Consider the following 22,587-nt stretch of genomic DNA (forward strand, 5'->3'; position numbering starts at 1 on the left):
ATCGACGTTCGAAGTCAAGGAATTGCAGGCCTTATTGGATGAAGGTGATACGCAAACTCAGCAGGAATTAGCGGAACAATTGAATGTGACGCAGAAAGCCGTTTCTCTTCGGTTGAAAGCAATGGAGAAGGTACAGAAAGTGGGAAAATGGGTTCCGCATGAACTGAATGAAAGACAGGAAGCAAATCGAAACACCACTTGCGAAATGCGGCTCGCCAGATACAAAAAGAAGTCGTTTATCCATCGAATACTGACAGGTGACGAAAAATGGATATATTTTGAGAATCCTAAGCGTCGTAAGTCATGGGTGAATCCAGGCAAACGATCGACATCCACTGCAGATCAAATCGCTTTGGAAAGGAGACAATGCTCTGTGTTTGATGGGGTCAGAAGGATGTCACCTATAGTAAGCTGCTAAAACCCGGTGAAACCGTTAACACTGATCGCTACCAACAGAAAATGATAGATTTAAACCGAGCATTACGTGAAAAACGACCGTGATGTGGAAAAAGGCGACACAAAGTGATATTGCTCCATGATAACGCCCCATCACACACAGCAAAACGGGTCAGGGAAACGATCGAGGCGTTCAGCTGGGAAATACTAGGGCAAGCGGCTTGTTCTCCAGCCTTGGCTCCGTCCATTTATCATCTATTTGCATCGCTGGGACACGCTCTCGCTGAACAACGCTTCAATTCGTATGAAAATAGCTCGCTAACTGGTGCGCTTCAAAAGAAGAACTGCTTTTTTGGTGTGGCATTCATAGCTTGCCGGAGAGATGGGAGAAATGTATAAATAGGAATGGAGATTATTTCGAATACAATACTGTTTATCAGTTTCAGACAACAAACGTGCAATTATTGCAAGCAAATTCCGATTTCATGCTTCTACACCTGGTATCTATATACTACACTCCTGGAAATTGAAATAAGAACACCGTGAATTCATTGTCCCAGGAAGGAGAAACTTTATTGACACATTCCTGGGGTCAGATACATCACATGATCACACTGACAGAACCACAGGCACATAGACACAGGCAACAGAGCATGCACAATGTCGGCACTAGTACAGTGTATATCCACCTTTAGAAGCAATGCAGGCTGCTATTCTCCCATGGAGACGATCGTAGAGATGCTGGATGTAGTCCTGTGGAACGGCTTGCCATGCCATTTCCACCTGGCGCCTCAGTTGGACCAGCGTTCGTGCTGGACGTGCAGACCGCGTGAGTCGACGCTTCATCCAGTCCCAAACATGCTCAATGGGGGACAGATCCGGAGATCTTGCTGGCCAGGGTAGTTGACTTACACCTTCTAGAGCACGTTGGGTGGCACGGGATACATGCGGACGTGCATTGTCCTGTTGGAACAGCAAGTTCCCTTGCCGGTCTAGGAATGGTAAAACCTTGGGTTCGATGACGGTTTGGATGTACCGTGCACTATTCAGTGTCCCCTCGACGATCACCAGTGGTGTACGGCCAGTGTAGGAGATCGCTCCCCACACCATGATGCCGGGTGTTGGCCCTGTGTGCCTCGGTCGTATGCAGTCCTGATTGTGGCGCTCACCTGCACGGCGCCAAACACGCATACGACCATCATTTGCACCAAGGCAGAAGCGACTCTCATCGCTGAAGACGACACGTCTCCATTCGTCCCTCCATTCACGCCTGTCGCGACACCACTGGAGGCGGGCTGCACGATGTTGGGGCGTGAGCGGAAGACGGCCTAACGGTGTGCGGGACCGTAGCCCAGCTTCATGGAGACGGTTGCGAATGGTCCTCGCCGATACCCCAGGAGCAACAGTGTCCCTAATTTGCTGGGAAGTGGCGGTGCGGTCCCCTACGGCACTGCGTAGGATCCTACGGTCTTGGCGTGCATCCGTGCGTCGCTGCGGTCCGGTCCCAGGTCGACGGGCACGTGCACCTTCCGCCGACCACTGGCGACAACATCGATGTACTGTGGAGACCTCACGCCCCACGTGTTGAGCAATTCGGCGGTACGTCCACCCGGCCTCCCGCATGCCCACTATACGCCCTCGCTCAAAGTTCGTCAACTGCACATACGGTTCACGTCCACGCTGTCGCGGCATGCTACCAGTGTTAAAGACTGCGATGGAGCTCCGTATGCCACGGCAAACTGGCTGACACTGACGGCGGCGGTGCACAAATGCTGCGCAGCTAGCGCCATTCGACGGCCAACACCGCGGTTCCTGGTGTGTCCGCTGTGCCGTGCGTGTGGTCATTGCTTGTACAGCCCTCTCGCAGTGTCCGGAGCAAGTATGGTGGGTCTGACACACCGGTGTCAATGTGTTCTTTTTTCCATTTCCAGGAGTGTATATACTATTTCAGATTATTTAGTGTAATTACATTTCATTGAGAAAATAAAACAAATTAAAGAACGAATTGCATAGATAATTTGTCCTTCAGGTCCAGATAATTATTTTCTTTCATTGGGACCTAAAGTCCCATTTCACTTGCTGCGTTCACTTAATATTTTCCTGTGATTTTGATTAAATATTCTGAATGGTTCTCATCCGACCGATGGCATAGAATTACAAAATTTATGTTTTGAATTTAGGAAGGTCTTTCCAAGCTGAAACTATCATACTCTCGTCTTTTACACTGCATAGTCTCCACCTAGGCCATCATTGGGGCAAAGAGAAACCTCAGTGCGACAGTTGTCCGCTAACTGAGGGGTGTTCACCCTTCAAAGAAAAGACTGTGGGAGCTGTCGGTTGAAATCTAGCTAGGGACAAAATTCTCACTTCTTTTGTGACAAAATTACCCTCAGGCAGATCGATAATCAGTAAAAAAGTCTTTAGAAAACTTGAAACGTCCCCTTTGAACAATTATACAAGACTGTGCTTAAACTGACACACAATATTTTGTTAGCGCAACGCAATCTGACTTTCAAAATTCCGTACAAAAGAATGGCCCTGACTAACATTAAACTATACCTTTCACAAATCACTTACCTCACAAAAATCTTCGCTGCTCAAGCTACTGCAATACAGCGAGCGCCACTACTGCCAGCTAAATAAAAGATTCAAACTATGGAAGGCACTAACTACTGATAGGGATAGTTAGCAAATGAAAGATATTAATAGAGAACAAACAATGTATTTACCTTGATATTATCATATACAAATATAGCAGTTCATGACAAATTTCAAAACTCCGCCATCTCCCTCCCCACATCCACCACTGCTGGCGGCTCACCTCCAACTGCGCAACGTTACGCGCTGTTCACATCCATCTGCCCAACACTACAATGGCAGACAACAATGCAAACTAGCCACAGACTGCACACAGCACTGCCAGTGATTTTCATATAGAGCGCTACGTAACGTTGCCTATAAGAAAACATAAACAGCCTACTTACATAAAGAAAACATAAACAGCCTACTTACATAAAGCAAACATAAACAGCCTACTTACAAACTTCTCCATAATAAGTTTTCTTTCTTCTTTGATTCAGTACACTGTTGATTTAAAAGTGAAAAACTTGCAGATTTACACAATTATTATTGCTGCTTTTTCTGATTCTACAGAGATAAATTTTAGTTTTTGATGTAAAAAACAATAGTAGTAACTTAATTTGGGTATTAAATAATTTAACTGGATTTCGATGTGTGTCTGCCAACAGTGCTATATTTCCATACTTTCGTGGTAGCCTTGAACTCTACTTCAATATGACCGTGGGCTACACATAGTCACAGAGGGTTTTGTATGCCAAAAGTGCATAATTTCTTGCTAATTCATGACGATTTGGGGGCGTTTGTGTTATGCGTTATTTGTTATTGTAGAAGACTTTTGTTGTAATATTACCATGGTAAGTTGCAATTCATATGTACAAGCGCAGTGTGGACCTCATAGTGCCTTTTTTTCGTTAGTTAGTTGAACGCACAGGGTAAATGTAAGTAATAAATTAGTCATCAGCAATATAGCCTCCCGCATTATCTAAAATTATCGAACTTTCAGTGTCCTCAGTCGCTTGTTTCATTTTCTTCATAGCTTTCTGAGTCCTGTTTTTTGGTCGTTGAAAAGATTTCCTTGCAGGGTTTGCTTTTCTGATTTGAAACTGGTTGTTACTTGTAGCTTACGAAAATCTTTGTGGATGTTCGTTTCCTTTCATGTTCGTTATTACATGTTAGAGGTGGTGCTAATGAAAGCATTCTTAAAGAAATCTGCTTTCAGTGTATTATATTATACTTTGTTTAGTCGTAATGTTAATAGGATCAAGTGATGCTAAAAAATCGTATCACTTCTGATGAATGAACTATAAGTTTTCACTACATGTAAACCGTAAAAAACCGGAATAGCTACAACAGCTACTCAATAGTAGGGGCCATCCAAATAATTTCCCCTACTCTTTATTTATGATGCTAGATTTATAGTCGGTGAGTCTGGATATTATTCGTAACTATGCCTTAGATCAAAATCATAATTACAGAAATAAAAAAAATAAAAAAGCCTTTGGGATATGCTTGAGATATTTGGGCTGTCAGTCAACGCGGTAGCGGACTGGTAGGCCGCGTCTTCGAAACAAGAGAATCCCAGGTCGGCATATCAGTTGAGCCAATGTATTTTTCCTGTCGAAAGTGTAATGGAGAATTGGTACCGTTGTAGAATAAGTTTGGAAACTATGTGATCGTCGATGTACTTCCTGGCGAGATTTAGCAGCGTCCTGCTAAATTCCCCTGATATTTCGTTGCCGTTTCCGACGAGTAATCTGACTGATTCTCACTTAAGATGGCGTACTTACTAATGATTCCATTAAGATCATACCACACAGAATCTATAACTAATCTCATATTAACCATTACTAATGCTTTCTATTAATGAAGAATACCGCACTGATAACGTACTGCTAGCAGCACGACTCGCCTAGCTAAGAGATTACGTTACTGTGCACTATAGTAAAACGCTGCCTTCGATTTAGGTTCAAATGTCGCTAGACGTCTAAACATTTTGTCGGCTTTTTACGTCTTCTCTTACCGAGCTATAAGCTTCCATATCGAAACCCATTAAGGAAATCTTAACTTAGCATCTTAAATATTATAGCAATTAAGATTTAGTGCCCCATATATCTAAAGGTCAAAAATTTAAGGCAGTGTGACCTTGCACCGTTGTTAAAACTTATATTTTTCTGCTTACACCGACACACATGTTAATTGATTCGCTACTGATACTGTGCGGCATTGAAGAATATGATAACTGGGCTCTTTTTGGGTCTACTCTCACTGCAAGGTTTACATATTTCTGTGGTAATCCCTAAAAGTTTCTTATGTAGTACACAGGACTTCATGTTGACACAGACCATATGTGGGTCAAAAGTGCTTAATATTTTGCAAATGCGGTTGTAATTTATTTGTATCTGAGGAGTGCATATTTTTATGGCATTTTTCGTTGGTTTATGGAACATAACAGAAATAGATAATAAAGAAATTAATCATCAGTAATATATTCCCCGCCTCCCCATTAACTAAAATAGTCTGACGATGGTCAGGCACTTTTTGGATTTCACGCCCGTAGAGAGTTACTGGTTTGGAGTTAAAAGATGTCGATAGCGGAAGTTTAAAGAGCATTTCCGTCCACAAAGAAATGTTCTTGATGGTTATTCGATAAGGAGCGAGAAAGATAACCACTCAAGGGAAGATGAAATGCGCTAGGGATTGCTTGCTAGCCAAACCTCTGGACAGTTTCTTTTCTGAAATCAGCAGAGTGTACACAGGATTCTCCTACAATATCAACTCATCCATTTTATAATGATTGATCCTTGACTTTGAACTCCTATTCTAGTCATATTGCATTACGGAGATCGCTATGTTATACCTTTCCCGAATCGTGGAAATTTCTACCTTTATTTAGTGCATGAATATTACATCTTGGTTGAAATGTTGGTGACTCACGCGGTAAAATTTAAGAGGAACCGTGCTTTTCCTAGCTTTTTTCGGGGAGTGTCTACCTTAAGGGCGCATAAAAATCAGACCGTAATTAGGAGAAAAATTTCCTGGGCACAGTTTAAAGATACAACCTTGTTATATCTACAGGCGTATTTTCGTTATTTTCTGATTACTCGTTTCATCGCTATAATTTCAAATGCAAGACGCTGCAATTGAGCTTACTGTTGTAGCTATTGTGACGGAGAAGACACAGGTGTTGAGCTCTAACTTTTCTTGGTTACATCATACATCTTTACTAACCAACACTGCTCGTGTTTGTTAGTTAAGAGCTTGTAAAGCAATTGTGTTAGTAGCTACGAGGGTGAGTCAAATGAAAACCTTAAATTTGTAATAACAAACCGAAATTTCGCGCCGTTATCCTGTACGTTGGTAAGCGTGATACAAACAGCGTGCAGAATGGCCTGTAGGTGGCAGCATAGTGCAGATGCACATATACCGTCGCAGTATCGGTATAAAGATGGCCACCCCATTTGTGACTTACACCAGGAAAGAACAGCGTTCTGTTATTCGTCTTTTGCGTAGTGTAGGTGTGAAACCTATTGAAATTTATCGACTAATGAAGGTTCAGTACGGTGATGCATGTTTGTCACAGCAGCAAGTCTATGAATGGAGTAGGAAGTTCGCAAATGGTGTGACTTCAGTGGAAGATGCTCCTCGTCCAGGTCAGGCACAACGAGTTGTGACTCCACAGAACATTGCAGCAGTTGAAGCCATAGCGAAGGAAAACCGCCGAGTGACACTGAATGACATTGCAGCATGTTTACAGATTAGTCATGGGTCAGCACACCACATTGTGCATTATGTGCTCCAGTTTTACAAAGTGTCTGCAAGATGGGTGCCATGGCAGCTGACTCCTGAAATGAGAGAACGACGTGTTGATGCTTGTGAAGAACTTCTCCAGCGCTTTGAACTTGAAGGTGATGGCTTCCTTGCAAGAATCGTTACTGGGGACGAAACCTGGATTCACTTCCACCAACCGGAAACGAAGAGAGCGAGCAACCAAGACCTTGTCCCAAGTGATTTCCATATGTTTGGACCACTTAAAGACGCAATGGGAGGAAAGAAGTTCCGTTCTGATGAAGAGGTACGCCACTCGGTGCATGAGTGGTTGCGCAGACTACCAAAAGAATTTTCTTCTAAATGAATTTATGCACTTTGTAAGCGCTGGAGGACTTGCACTGAGCGTGGGGGAGATTATGTGAAAAGTGATACAGCTTTGTACCACTTCTGCACAATAAATAATATTTAAAAAAAGATATTTAAGGCTTTCATTTGACTCACCCTCGTACAATATATGCGAGGCTGTGGTGGAGCGTAGTTATAATACCAGCGCGGCGCCACTTTTGTAATGCGCCATAAGCGCCTGTTCACCAGCGAAGAACAGCAATTACATAGTCTATTCCCAATACAGCACTGCCGCGTTGAGTTTTTGTTGCAAGTGTTATGCGAAATTGCAAATAAATTCTTGATATGCAAGCAGCTCACAATAAATTGACATCTGTATCGCACATTTCAACACTAAATGCAAAAGTCGATAATCTCGAATAAATTTTGCAGTGAAGAATGGTGGCTGAAATAAAACCTATCTTAATCGGTCTCGCTGCTGGCTGAGGTCTCGCTAGTGCTAGTGCAGTCGTCTATTTCGATGAGCAACGGTTCTACTGCAATGTCAAGACTGTGCGCTATTGGTGCATAACTGTTTTCAAGTTTGTGTACATGTCTCACTGAATTCCTCCAGACACGTTGGGGAACACCTTACGGAGCGGAGCGACACAGCTGTAAAGTATAATTTATTTTAAAGCTATTGCTCTCCTTTCCTACCTTGTTCTTGACAAATACCCGAACAATTGTAGATGGTGTTGAGACAGCAACCAGGCACAAATTTAAGTTTCTTTATTAACAAGGTACCGTTACCGGTTTCGAATAATTACAATTCGTCGTCAGACGGCTTCCATGCTTTCATTAGAACATGTGGTGCTTTTTTATTGGTTAGTTGTCCTAAAATATAAATAATACATAATTATAAACACGCCACACAGATTTGCATTGGGATATGACTTACGTGAAATGTCGGTTTGAAGTATTTACACTACTGGCCATACAAATTGCTACACCAAGAAGAAATGCAGATGATAAAAGTGTATTCCCTGGAAAAATATATTATACTAGGACTGACATGTGATTACATTTTCAGGCAATTCGGGTGCATAGCCCCTGAGAAATCAGTACCCAGAACAACCACCTGTGGCCGTAATAACGGCCTTGATACGCCTGGGCATTGAGTCAAACAGAGCTTGGATGGCGTGTACATGCCCATGCAGCTTCAACACGATACCACAGTTCATCAAGAGTAGTGACTGGCGTATTGTGAAGAGCCAGTTGCTCGGTCACCATTGACCAGAAGTGTGCTGGCCAGGGAAGCAGTCGAACATTTTCTGTATCCAGAAAGGCCCGTACTGGACGTGCAACATGCGGACGCGCATTAGCCTCCTGAAATGTAGGGTTTTGCAGGGATCGAATGAAGGGTAGAGCCACGGGTCGTAACACATCTGAAACGTAACGTCCACTGTTCAAAGCGCCGTCAATGCGAACAAGAGGTGACCGAGACGTGTAACCAATGGCACCCCATACCATCACGCCGGGTGGTGGGCCAGTATGGCGATGACGAATACACGCTTCCAATGTGCGTTCACCGCGATGCCGCCAAACACGGATGCAACTATCATGATGCTGTAAACAGAACCTGGATTCATCCGAAAAAATGACGTTTTGCCATTCGTGCACCCAGGTTCGTCGTTGAGTACACCATCGCAGGCGCTTCTGTCTGTGGCGCAGCATCAAGGGTAACCGCAGCCATGATCTCCGAGCTGATAGCCCATGCTGCTGCAAACGTCGTCGAACTGCTCGTGCAGATGGTTGTTATTTGCAAACGTTCCCATCTGTTGACTCAGGAATCGAGACGTGGCTGCACGATCCGCTAGAGCCATGCAAAATGGCTCTGAGCGCTATGGGAGTTAACATCTATGGTCATCAGTCCCCTAGAACTTAGAACTACTTGAACCTAACTAACCTAAGGACACAACACACATCCATGCCCGAGGCAGGATTCTAACCTGCGACCGTAGCAGTCGCGCGGTTCCGGACTGAGCGCCTAGAACCGCGAGACCACCGCGGCCTACAGCCATGCACATAAGGTGTCTGTCATCTGGAGTGCTAGTGATACGAGGGCGTTGGGATCCAGCACGGCGTCCCGTATTACCCTCCTGAACGCACCGATTCCGTATTCTGTTAACAGTCGTTGGATCCCGACCAACGCGAGCAGCAATGTCGCGATACGATAAACCGCAATCTCGATAGGCTACAATCCGACCTTTATCAAAGTCGGAAACGTGATGGTACGCATTTCTCCTCCTTACATGAGGCATCACAACAACGTTTGTGTATGAGAAATCGGATGGAAACTTTCCTCATGTGAGCACGTTGTAGGTGTCGCCACCGGCGCCAACCTTGTGTGAATGCTCTAAAAAGCTAATCATTTGCATATCACAGTATCTTCTTCCTGTCGGGTAAATTTCGCGTCTGTACCACGTCATCTTCGTAGAGTAGCAATTTTAATGGCCAGTAGTGTATTTTCATATTTTTCGTCCAGCAGATGATGTTCGTACGAATGATTCGAAACCGGTAACGGTACCTTTTGAATACAGGAACTTAAAATAAATTGACAAAATTGCACCCAAACAAGTTGAATGGCGTTCAGTTCGCAGTGGGCTGCAGGTAACCGCAGAGGTTCAGTTTGCTTGTCCACTGATCACAGTATGCTTTCCAAAAGGTATTCCTGTACTCTGAAGTGCGGTCGCGCGTGTCGCAGTAGGTCAGCTTTAGTAAATTCCTCATATGATGTCGCATTAGATTGTAAGCTCTACATTATTGCTTTCCATCCATTCAATAATAGAATCCTTTCTCCATTTCGTAGATGGATTTCGTGACACTGGGTTTATCACCGTGTGATATGGAGTCCGATCTGAAACAGTCGCAGATCTGTTTGGTAATGTTTCGAGAACGCTCCTGAAACACTCTTCGTAGTGTCTGGCATTCATTTCAGAATGATAATCTGCACCTCCTTTTTGCCCAATAAAACATATGTCAAAGTTTTGCACGAACCTACTTTCGTTCCCAATGCGGTCCATTATAAGCCTTTTTCCAGTACCAGACGCTGTTTTAATTCCTCTTTTACCAGCGATTCCACTCTTGAATACTTCCTCTGTGACAATCGTATACATTTTCTCCTGCTATAGGCATTTTTTGTACCTGCGAACCAAACTTGATGGAATGATTTTCACCACACCAAGTCTCATCACTGTAATAAGTAATCGACGGCCGGAGTGGCCGAGCGGTTCTAGGCGCTACAGTCTGGAACAGAGCGCCCGCTACGGTCGCAGGTTCGAATCCTGCCTCGGGATGGATGTGTATGATGTCCTTAGGTTAGTTCGGTTTAAGTAGTTCTAAGTTCTAGGCGACTGATGACCTCAGAAGTTAAGTTGCATAGTGCTCAGAGCCATTTGAACCATTAATAAGTAATCCATCTAATGTTGCGCAGGTGTCTGCTTTCCAGCAAGAACTCGTCTCTTTTTCCTGCTACTTGGTTATTCGACATCAGGATAGGTTTTTTGTTGAACTTTTTGTATCTGAAGCACAGTTTTCGAATAGCACGCCAAAGTATTGTTTTACTCAAATCAGGAAAATAAGTAATCGACGGCCGGAGTGGCCTTGCGGTTCTAGGCGCTTCAGTCTGGAACAGAGCGACCGCTACGGTCGCAGGTTCGAATCCTGCCTCGGGCATGGATGTGTGTGATGTCCTTCAACTTTTCCAACACGGTTGCCACTGTTGGAAACTGCTTTTTCACCTAGAAGTCGTGGATTTTTCTTCTTGTAAGTCTCTGTGTAAAATCGTCCAATGCAAACTTCTGTCGCCTGCCGGAAATTTCTCTATATTCTCTCGAAATTCCCTTCACTGTACCTTCACCAATACTGAGACATTCCGAAGTTCTCTTTACTGGCTGCGACACGGAACTGTTCGCGCCCTGTTCTTTTTCGGTCTCAGAGTGAGGAAGGGCACTGATCACCATTGACTATTCACAACTCCGTGAAGAATGCATTGTTTCACATAAGTTCAAGGCAACTAATTATGTTACGAGCACAGTCTCACACGGATACACAGCAACGAATGGGAGCACGGTTGTTTCCCATATGATGGAAAGCCGCAAGGTAAACACTGCAATAATGAACAATGAAGTGGCAGTACTTTTCAGATGTCCAGCAACATAGCACACGTGAGCACGCGACACATTGAAACGCAAAAGCAAGGAAATTAAAGATCTGATATTAGTTTTTATGTAGATTTACGAGCATAAAGACATAACAGCTACGAAAGGCAGCAACAGAGCTTGCATTTACACTTTTCGTCTTATTAATATGTATCACCATTAGGCGAATTGCAGCAAACTACGCCCACCATTATCAGGACAAAATGACTCATTGGAAAGCAACGACAATTCGTCTGGAAGTAAAGTATGGTTGTATCTTTAAGCTGTGCACAGGAAATTTTTCTCCTATGATTTTCCAGATTTGACACTCGCCAAAAAATGGCCGATAAAGCACGCTTTCTCTTAAATATTACCTCGTACGCAGCCCTCTTTCCAACAGAAATGTAATATTGATACACCAAATAAAAGTAGACATTTTCACAATTCAGGCAAGGTTTAACAAATCGTTGTTCATTAGGTGATGTGACCAGAATCAGGAGTCAATGATTATGAAATGGATAGTAGTTGCAACATCCTTGGTCGCTTTTCATATGTTGCGAACACAAGGCGGCTTAGTTCTTGAAAACAGATCGCAACCGCGATGGACACATCCCTGACATGCAGTTCTTAACACCATCTGCATAACTGAACATTCTGAAAATTAGCACTGGCCTTTACTTCGGACACTATTTGTTAGGGCGAACCACTATTTTCTGTTTATGAAGTTGATGCACAGTGATTCTAATCCTCGTACGACCATCTTGATTTAGGTTTTCTGTTCTATCCTTATATCGATAAAGGCAAATGGTGCGATCTTTTCCGCGAACCGGCAAAGTAGATTTCCTCCAGCAACCTCTCCAATCGTAGCTTCTGCATTGTCTCAAATGACGACATACCTGACCTTAAGATTCCTTTCTGTCATTTTCATCCAATATCACCCATTGGGTGCAAGTGTCCCACGGAGTTTAAATTGTCACAGTTCATCACAATGGCCAGTAATCGGGTATTCCATACAGATGAACCATAAAAACGAAATTCATCAAAACCTGCTGATCTTATTGAATGTGGCGACTAATTTACGTCGAAGCGATTCTACCCGAAATGAGGCAACAATTTTTTGAAGTATTTCTTCTATGCGCTTATCCTCCACAGGACACAAATCTTTCCAACTGCCTCCGTTGCCTGCAACCGTCTATTAAATCCTAAGAGAACAAAATATCACAAATATTAAACTTTGCCCCTTTTCACGCTCCAGTTTCTAATGCTTAAGTTACGATGCTCGTAACCTTCAAATTGACAACATTCGGTAAATCACGGCAAGAAAAGTTTATTAAAAATAACAACTGATAAATATATTAAAAACACGCCAAAAAATCTGCTTGAAGTTATGCACCAACAATTTCTTTCAGACGAATTTGGCCTTCGTGGATTATAAACATCAACATTTTTGGTATAAAACGCTGCACGAGAAAATGTTAGTATCCCGTACCAATGAATTATATGAGACGACATGCGGTTTAAAAACGTAAAGATGAACGTGTGTTCGATAACTAGCGAGTGCGTTTATCAGTCTGGAACCGCGCAACCGCTACGGTCGCAGGTTCGAATCCTGCCTCGGGGCCGGCCGGGGTGGCGCTACAGTCTGGAACCGCGCGACCGCTACGGTCGCAGGTTCGAATCCTGCCTCGGGCATGGATGTGTGTGATGGCCTTAGGTTAGTTAGGTTTAAGTAGTTCTAAGTTCTAGGGGACTGATGACCTCAGATGTTAAGTCCCATAGTGCTCAGAGCCATTTGAACCATTTTTGAGTGCGTTTACAGTGTGTCTACCATAAATACACACTTCAGCACAGAATTATAGCACGAAAACAACCCTTCCAGCAGAAGTTTCTCTATGCAGCCTTGTTGCCAGTTCGTGCAGCTGGCTGATACGTGAGTTTATTTCAGTGATTATAAAATCAAGTCAAAACCAGGCATTGGGCAGCCATAGCACGGCTAGCGAATATCGATATGGACGAACAAGGAAACAAACGTTTCGAACAGGTTGTAATCAGCCTCCAGGACCATTCCTCTTTACCGAACAACTATAAACCAACGCTGTTTATAGATTGGTTGTCTGTTGGAAAAATTCTGCTGAAGGTCTGAGTTCCATTCTCACATCACGTAACGATTATTAATAGCAACAAACAGCCCATTTTCGCTTTTTGTAACGTCAGTTGGACAATGTAGGATTGCATCGTGGTTCCAAATCCACATTAAACATGACACCTCTTCGTTACCTATTGGAGCTGAGTCGATGTAGGTTGGCCCACGACAGAGGCGGAGGTCACGCCAGGCTGAAACTGTCACCAGTGATCTTTCTTAAACGAGAGTTTTTAATTAATGAGCCAATCGTCAGCTAAGAACACAAGCCACTTATTTCTTATTGTATCGGAACCTGAGATGTGGAAAATATTGGTGCTTGACAAATGACTCGAATTTACATCCCCCTTTTGCTGGGTTTGACCCCTTTGAGATGATAAACCACCGTTTCGTTGTTCCCCGAAGATTCGAAAGCCCTCAAGGTCTGGGTTCGTACCCTGGTCTGGCACAAAAATTTCCATCGTGTATTTTCAAGCTGTAGCGTGTGCTCACCGAACTACTGGGGACAAGTAATTATTCAGCGATATCAGTGGGCACTGGTTTCGACTCCCAGTCAGACACAGAACTTTTCGTCATATCATTTCAGGTTCAAACATGCCATTCCAAGTTACTGGTTAAAAAGAATTCGGTAGTTAACGTTTCTTCATGTGTAGTCAACAACGATGATAAGCGTAGGGTTCGACTCCCAGTCAGCGTATAGCTCTTATTCATGTTATTCCCAGTTCAGATGTGTGCACAGCTCGCCATTAGTGAAATAAATGTATTTTAACGCCTATTCGTGGCTAGAGGTCAACGGCAATAGGTACTGGGTTCGAATCCCGGTAAGGCAAAACTTTTTCTTCTCGTCGTTTGAATCATCTCGCTATTGGTGAAAAATTCGATTTCTAACAATTGATTGGGCTTAATTACCAATCATATTACGTGCTTGGTTCGAATCTCCGTCCAACAAAAATCTTTATGCCATTTCATTTCAAGTTAAAATGTGCACACACTTTATCACTTCTGACTGAAACCATATTTAAGATATTTATTTTGTGGTTAGTTAACAGGAACAATAGTTTCTGGGTTGGGGTCCCAGATCTCAGTCCAGTACAAAAATTTTAGTCGTTTCAAGCTGGAACTTGCTTTTTGAAATGTCATTTATTGTAATAAAATTGAGTTTACAGGCGTAATAGTTGTCTCATCTCTAATAACCTCTTTTCTGGTATTTGCATTATCGTGGTATTAATTTGCATCTGGACTGAAAGTCACACATAGAAGTTATCTCTTGTGGCCTCTTGCAATAACCATTTTGTTTGTCAAACGACTATATCGAAAAGAGAGCAGGGGACCTGCAAGACAGTTAGGTTACGTGGGATGCATACAAATCAGGTGAAACGCAGTTCAGGTCGTTCAGATACTTTTGAGCATGATAGTACATTATCGTCTGTAAACGTTCGGTCCCACGAGTCGTCGCATTCCTGGAACACCCAAGACGTCGTGTGGAATGTGAAATACGCTTCCTAAATTGTTGGCAAAGTGAGTTCTGTATTTCGTATGACAACGTATGAGCTCATGTGGTTCAAAATGGCTCTGAGCACTATGGGACTTTACATCTATGGTCATCAGTCCCCTAGAACTTAGAACTACTTAAACCTAACTAACCTAAGGACAGCACACAACACCCAGCCATCACGAGGCAGAGAAAATCCCTGACCCCGCCGGGAATCGAACCCGGGAACCCGGGCGTGGGAAGCGAGAACGCTACCGCACGACCACGAGATGCGGGCAACTCATGTGGTTCTTGTAGGTATATCCAGTATTCCATCACAGACAATACATCTCGGGAAAACATGTATTGTGTCACGTGTCCACCGATTCTGTTGATCGCATACGTCTTATGTATGGGAAAAAACATCGCGTCCGGTAATAAAAGTGCGTCTGAAGCTATTTCTGTGTCGGTGGTGAACGCGTCAATATTCAAACATAACTTGCCTCACCGCACACTAAGCCATGTTCTTCCATGGTCCAACAAACCACAGGTTATGCAAAGGTGAGAATCAGCCATATGAAGGCGTACAACCGGTTCAGTGTGACAATTTTACGATTGACTAGACTGCTTCCATGCGAACATAGCTATAATCCACAAAAAGGAGGCTTCGTGTGCAAGTGAAGGCGACATGTTCCCCACCGCTATCGGAGTTCCGAATGACGGCAGAAGAAGTTAATCTATCAGAGATGATGTTATTGTGTGTTTCTGCTGTTGCCCATTCTTAACCATCGCTCGCAGATAAAGTGCCGAAGCTTTGACGCGCACGTTCATGAGGTTGAGGCCGTCGCTCCGGAACGGTAGCGTGTCGTACTTGATCTTGAATGACGTTATAGTACTGACATAGTACCGAAAGGCAGTCATGAGGCGGTCCATATTACCCTTCGGTAACGGTGGAATCTGCGCCAAAGGTGACAGTCAAGACGCGAGCTGAACGTTGGTTCAAATGGTTCAAATGGCTCTGAGCACTATGGGACTCAACTTCTGAGGTCATTAGTCCCCTGGAACTTAGAACTAGTTAAACCTAACTAACCTAAGGACATCACAAACATCCATGCCCGAGGCAGGATTCGAACCTGCGACCGTAGCGGTCTTGCGGTTCCAGACTGCAGCGCCTTTAACCGCACGGCCACTTCGGCCGGCTGAACTTTGGTGTACGCTACACGTTGGACCATGTCTATGGCTGTCAAAGAGTTGTTGCGTACAGACAATCCATCATTCTGGAGCAGCGACTGATGACTCGGCGACTCTGACCGCCACAAAGAACGAGTGAATATGATCACTAGGCACCGCAGCGTTTCCACGATCTTAAACGGTCCTGGCACGTCTTCCAGACCTCGTCCAATGTGCAGTATTCTGGACTTTGCCATGTCAACGACACTACCTGCCACCGTCCCGTAAGTAGAGAGATGCCCGAAAGCCTGGAGCACTTCACGTCCTGGGCGGACAAGGAGTATCAGGTCGTCCGCATAGGCACGATAAATGAATGAGGTCTCACGAAGCGTTATTCCAGTGAGAGAGCAAGGAGTATCAGGTCGTCCGCATAGGCACGATAAATAAATGAGGTCTCACGAACCGTTATTCCATGAGAGAGCGTCGCGTGATACGCATCAGCAATTCGAGTCCTATTGCAAAAAACACCATACAAGCTGGCACCCTAGTCCGACCGAACTGTTGAACTGAGCCTGCTCCCATCATCTTTGTTGTAGCCCTTCGGATCAGTCTCATAACTATGGAGATGAAGACCGATGGAACCCCCATTCGGCTCATAAAAACGATAAAAAAAATCATGATTTACCCTATCGAATTCACGATGAAAGTCCATCGATATTAGAGCTGCTCGTATTCGACACGTTACCACAAGGGCTATGACGTCACGGTATCGCAACCCTCGGCCTGCCTGATCACGTGAGATAGTCTTCAAAAAAAAAAAAAAATAGTTCAAAGGGCGCTGAGCTCTATGTGACTTAACTTCTGAGGTCATCAGTCGCCTGGAACTTAGAACTAATTAAACCTAACTAACCTAAGGACATCACACACATCCATGCCCGAGGCAGGATTCGAACCTGCGACCGTAGCGATTGCGCGGTGCCAGACTGTAGCGCCTAGAACCGCTCGGCCACCCCAGCCGGCTATCGGCGGTATTGTTTGTGTTCTCGCAGCTCATGATGTATTGTGTGATCGACAGGATGTGTGTCTTGACAGGATGAAATTCTGCAAGATGTTCTGGAGTCGGATCCCGAAATGACAACTCACGAAGCACTGCGTCATAATAAAGAGTGTCCTTTATCCATCTCGTCTTATACCTACCGTATTGTGTAAGAACTCTTCATATCATCAGTTTAGCACTTACTAACCACCAGTGAAGAACAGAAGTGTAAGTCGTAATGCGGCGTTGGCACGTCGCCCGTACATCTTCGACTCACTGACGACATTCAGGGTCCGCCAACAGTGACGAATTGAGCTTTCATGTGCCACGGTTTCTCCACACATGTTGTTGAGGGAGGAATATGGTACACAGAAAAGCTAGATGGTCGGTAAAGGCAGTGGTACATCGTTCAGCGTCGACCACTTTATCGCTTGGACAAATAGTAACATACATGCGATCAAGTCGGCTCACCGAATGACTAGTGAAAAATGTATATTCTTCTCGACTCCCATGCATTCCACCCCATGTATCGTATAAGTCCACTTCCTGGCATATCCCTTGTAGTTCACGACAGGTACTGTAACGTGGAGTTTGATCCTCTGAGGCTAATGCACAGCTGAAGTCTCCACCTTCCAGTAAATGACCGAATCCGCTAGTAAATAATGGGACGATCTCTTCCGAATAACATTTTGCACGTGCTCGTCTGTTTGCTGTGCTGGATGGAGCGCATACATTGACAATACAGATCCCATGAACTGTTACCGCCAGAAGCAGTGCCAATGGAATATAAGCCAAGTTGCGACCTGGGACCCTCTCTCGGACCAATATCGTCATTCCACTGTCGTTGTTCGAGTTTGACGTGGTATAGGATATGTAGCCATATACTTCCGGGAACACAGTAGTATAGATTTCATGCGCCATCAGTATATCCACATCTGAGGCATACGGCATGTCCTGAGCAAGCTGCTGTTTCACAGGAGATATAATTGTAGTAACGTTAACTGTCCCCATTTTGTAGGCTTGGATCCGAGTATCCATCACCTTCACACAGTAAGAACTGGAGAAAATCTACCTAGTCGGTGGTCTCATCGCACGTCCTCACAAGGAAGCCCATCTGACGTCTTCGTGCACCGTTAGTTGTCCTTAGATTTGGGAGAGGGATGATAGTCTCCACCAAGGGGAGGAGTCACATTAGTGATATCTTCGACCTCGTCAACCCAGTCAGTACCAGCGAGGGTCTCTACTACGCTGGTTACTGTACCGATATGTAGTGTTTGTGGACTTTCAACAGCATCATCTGCTGCAGCTGAAAGGCTGATGGACGCCTCAGCGGGTGGATTGTCAGAATGACACATCTTTTCACTATCCGAATGCACTTGTTCAGTGATGTCCGGAAGCTGTTTGTCAAGATCAGACAGGTCCATAGCCATTGCTATCAATTCAACAAGTAACACACGCAAGTACACGGGGTGCAAACACTGTCTCTTCCTCGAGCACTTTGCAGCTGGGACATAAACAGGTCCGAGCTGCTCTGCTGCCAAAGGCAGACTCCTTCCGCCATCTGGACACAGTCCCTGATCAACTCAAATTTCCAACTTATCAACACACTACTGACGTAGTGCCCTTGCGCATTATCCTCATTACTCACAGCGTTTGGCTGATTCCCATAAAATTTTGCGCATGTTTGTGCATTTACACTGAAGGGAACATTGGGCTGTCTCATCCTAGTTATATATACATTTTTGTGTGTATGTGTGTACGTGTGTGTGTGTGGGGGGGGGGGGGGGGAGGTCCAAAAGAACAGACACGACATATACATAACTAGGGCGCGACAAATCAATAACGAAACTGTATCTGTCAGTCAGAAACAGCTCTGTTGATCTAATCTTACGCCCTCAGACGGCAGCTCATCTGAGATCTTCCTGCATCGTTAGTTGTCCTGAGCTTTGGAAGACAGATGATAGTCTCCACCAATGGGAGGAGTCACATCAGTGATATCTTTGACCTGTTGAAACCAGTCGTTACCAGAGAGGGTATCTACTACGCTAGAGCCTGTACCAAAATGTAGTGTTTTTTCCTCGCGGAGAGGAACGTGCCCAGTGAGATGCAGCATGTGTCTTACATCACAAGACATACTGCAAAATATTAAAGATAGTGATATGGAGATATAAGAAAACATATTACGAGAAAATGATAATCGGATCAGATAACATAATAAATGCAATATGGGTATAGTGAAGGAGGAGATTGGTAGAATCAGACATTCGTACATATCCCAATGCATTAACTAATTTTGATATAGAAAAACTTGCGAAGAAATTAAAAATCAAACACTTTTGTGCTGTCTTTTATGATTGATTACACTACTGGCCATTAAATTTGCTGCACCAAGAAGATGACGTGCTACAGACGCGAAATTTAACCGACAGGAAGAAGATGCTATGATATGCAGCCACGTCTCGATCCCTGAGTCAACAGCTGGGGACGTTTGCAAGACAACAACCATCTGCACGAACAGTTCGACGACGTTTGCAGCGGCATGGACTATCAGCTCGGAGACCATGGCTGCGGTTACCCTTGACGCTGCATCACAGACAGGAGCGCCTGCGATGGTGTACTCAACGACGAACCTGGGTGCACGAATGGCAAAACGTCACTTTTCGGATGAATCCAGGTTCTGTTTACAGCATCACGATGGTCACATCCGTGTTTGGCGACATCGCGGTGAACGCACATTGGAAGCGTGTATTCGTCATCGCCATACTGGCTATCACCCTGCGTGATGGTATGGAGTGCCATTGGTTACACGTCTCGGTCACCTCTTTGTTCGCACTGACGGCACTTTGGACAGTGGACTTCACATTTCAGATGTGTTACGACCCGTGGCTCTACCTTTCATTCGATCCCTGCGAAACCCTACATTTCAGCAGGATAATGCACGACCGCATGTTGCAGGTCCTGTACGGGCCTTTCTGGATACAGAAAATGTTCGACTGCTGCCCTGGCCAGCACATTCTCCAGATCTCTCACCAACTGAAAACGTCTGGTCAATGGTGGCCGAGCAACTGGCTCGTCACAATACGCCAGTCACTAGTCTAGATGAACTGTGGTATCGTGTTGAAGCTGCATGGGCAGCTGTACCTATACACGCCATCCGAGCTCCGGTTGACTCAATGCCCAGGCGTATCAAGGCCGTTATTACGGCCGGAGGTGGTTGTTCTGGGTACTGATTTCTCAGGATCTATGCACCCAAATTGCGTTAAAATGTAATCACATGTCAGTTCCAGTATAATATATTTGTCCAATGAATACCCATTTATCATCTGCATTTCTTCTTGATGTAGCAATTTTAATGGCCAGTAGTGTATTTACCTGGACACAGTGCCGAGACTGCTTCAGCTGTCGCTAATCCCCCGGCTGTATCCGCCAGTATCCGGTGTTCGCAAGCCCCTGCGTCCGACCACTCCGTGGAGAGCAGCACAAATGAGTCTCGGAACAGAGGAGCAGTGCAATGTGGCCGGTGTGTTGCAGGTGTGGTGCGGCGCAGCGCTGTCGCAGCTCCGCGTGCCCGCCGGGCGCGCCATCCTGTCTCCACGTGGGAAGCGGCCGGGGTTCCCACTCGCTGCTGCGCCAGCCCCCTCTGCCGCCACCACTTTCGCCGAGCCACTGCCTCAGGTAAACTACGTCTGTTTTCCCTCAACAGTAAGCAAATCGCCGCCACGTCCTCTCACGCGACGTGAAAATGTCCACGAGGAGGAACTGCTGACGTCATAGTGTGGAATTCCATGTTCTACTACGTTGCGTAGCTTGAAAGGAAGAATCCGCCCTGTCAGATAATTTATCCCACACTAGGTTGAATGGCTAAGCAGGGATGGCTAGAGGACAAATGTAAAGATGTAGAGGCGCGTATCACTAGGGATAAGTGCGGTGTGCGTACTGTAAGACCTTCGGTACACACACCATCAGATTATTTGACTTGTCGCTCTAACGAAGTAGGCGAGTGTCAGCAATATGTCTCGTGGTCTTATCGTGGCGTGTTTATCGTCTGCCGTTAGGTCAGACGATAGAAATGCCACTTGCACGCTGAGAGTAGCAGATTGACGGTGACCAACTTTAAACAGAACTTAATTTTCACACACATGTATTAAAATAATAAAAAGCATAGACATTACGTAACGTGGTTCTGGATGATGTTTACAATTGATAATTTGAAGTTCCTTTGGTCTTGGTTCGTTAATCTTATTCTCACATATCTCTGATACTTGACAAAGTGTCTATTCATTTATCTTCATGGCTATGTACAGGAATATGATAATCTTATTAGGCGCAGACTGAAACTTGACTACAGACTGGTGCAGCCTAATGCAGACTGGTACAGATTGGTGCAGAGAAATGCAGACTGACTAATCGGAGGTCTGTACACTCGTTATAATACCTCGAGATTTCAGGTATCACTGCGCGAGTGTGATCCGCGATGAGAAAAGGTTCTACGTTAGCAGCAATCTCAATGGCTGCGTTACATATTAATACACGGATCGGCGGAAGCAGAATTTGGTCCGTTTCGAAGGCAGCGCCATCTCGTAGTACGGAGACGGACGATCGCTGCGCCTGCGCTGTTGTGCTTAGCGGGGCGCGCTCTAGTGGGAAAGTTGTGTAGGCGCTGACTACGCGGAACTATGTACACAACAATAAGATAGATACTGCCTACAGGAAAATTAAAGACATCTTTTGAGAAAAGAGAACACTTGCATGAATATCAAGAGCTCAGATGGAAACCCAGTTCTAAGCAAAGAAGGGAAAGCAGAAAGGTGGAAGGAGTATATAGAGGATCTATACAAGGGCTTGGGCAAACATTAAGGAAACATGATCACAATACATCTGGGGAGTCTCTGTTTCCGCCAGTGTCTGAAGGTATTTTATCACACACTGGTTTGCTTACGACTAATAGACAGTCATCCAACCTAGAGATGGTGTACAGTAGAACTGTCAACATCACTGTTCGGTAGTTCATGAAGTCGATTTCCACGTTAAGCAATTAAAACTACAGACACATAGAATACAGCTTTATAACCAGTTATCAGTCCTGATTACCTGGTGTTTGTGCACTGTCACACAAGAAAACTATATTTACTTTAATTCTCCTGAAGATGGTGGTTTAGATCCTATGTCAATCTGCCTTAGAATTCATAGAAGTGTAGGACAAATAGTGGCCGAGCGGTTCTAGGCGCTACAGTCTGGAACCGCGCGACCGCTAAAGTCGCAGGTTCGAATCCTGCCTCGGGCATGGATGTGCGTGACGTCCTTAGGTTAGTTAGGTTTAAGTAGTTCTAAGTCCTAGGGGACTGATGACCACAGAAGTTAAGTCCCATAGTGCTCAGTGTGGTGTCACCGCCAGACACCACACTTGCTAGGAGGTAGCCTTTAAATCGGCCACGGTCCGTTAGTATACATCGGACCCGCGTGTCGCCACTATCAGTGATTGCAGACCGAGCGCCGCCAGGTC

At 44.8% G+C, this 22,587-nt stretch overlaps 1 protein-coding gene across 1 annotated transcript in view; it reads left to right on the plus strand.

Moving 5' to 3' along the window:
- Positions 1-22,587, plus strand: part of LOC126470886 (uncharacterized) — a 271,447-nt gene that overhangs the window by 158,518 nt on the left and 90,342 nt on the right. Inside the window, exon 2 of the mRNA XM_050098910.1 lies at positions 20,616-20,759. Coding sequence (XP_049954867.1) covers positions 20,616-20,759 — 144 coding nt within the window. The remainder of the gene's footprint in view (positions 1-20,615; positions 20,760-22,587) is intronic.

This window comes from Schistocerca serialis, chromosome 3 (assembly GCF_023864345.2).
Source record: "Schistocerca serialis cubense isolate TAMUIC-IGC-003099 chromosome 3, iqSchSeri2.2, whole genome shotgun sequence".
NCBI lineage: Eukaryota > Metazoa > Arthropoda > Insecta > Orthoptera > Acrididae > Schistocerca > Schistocerca serialis.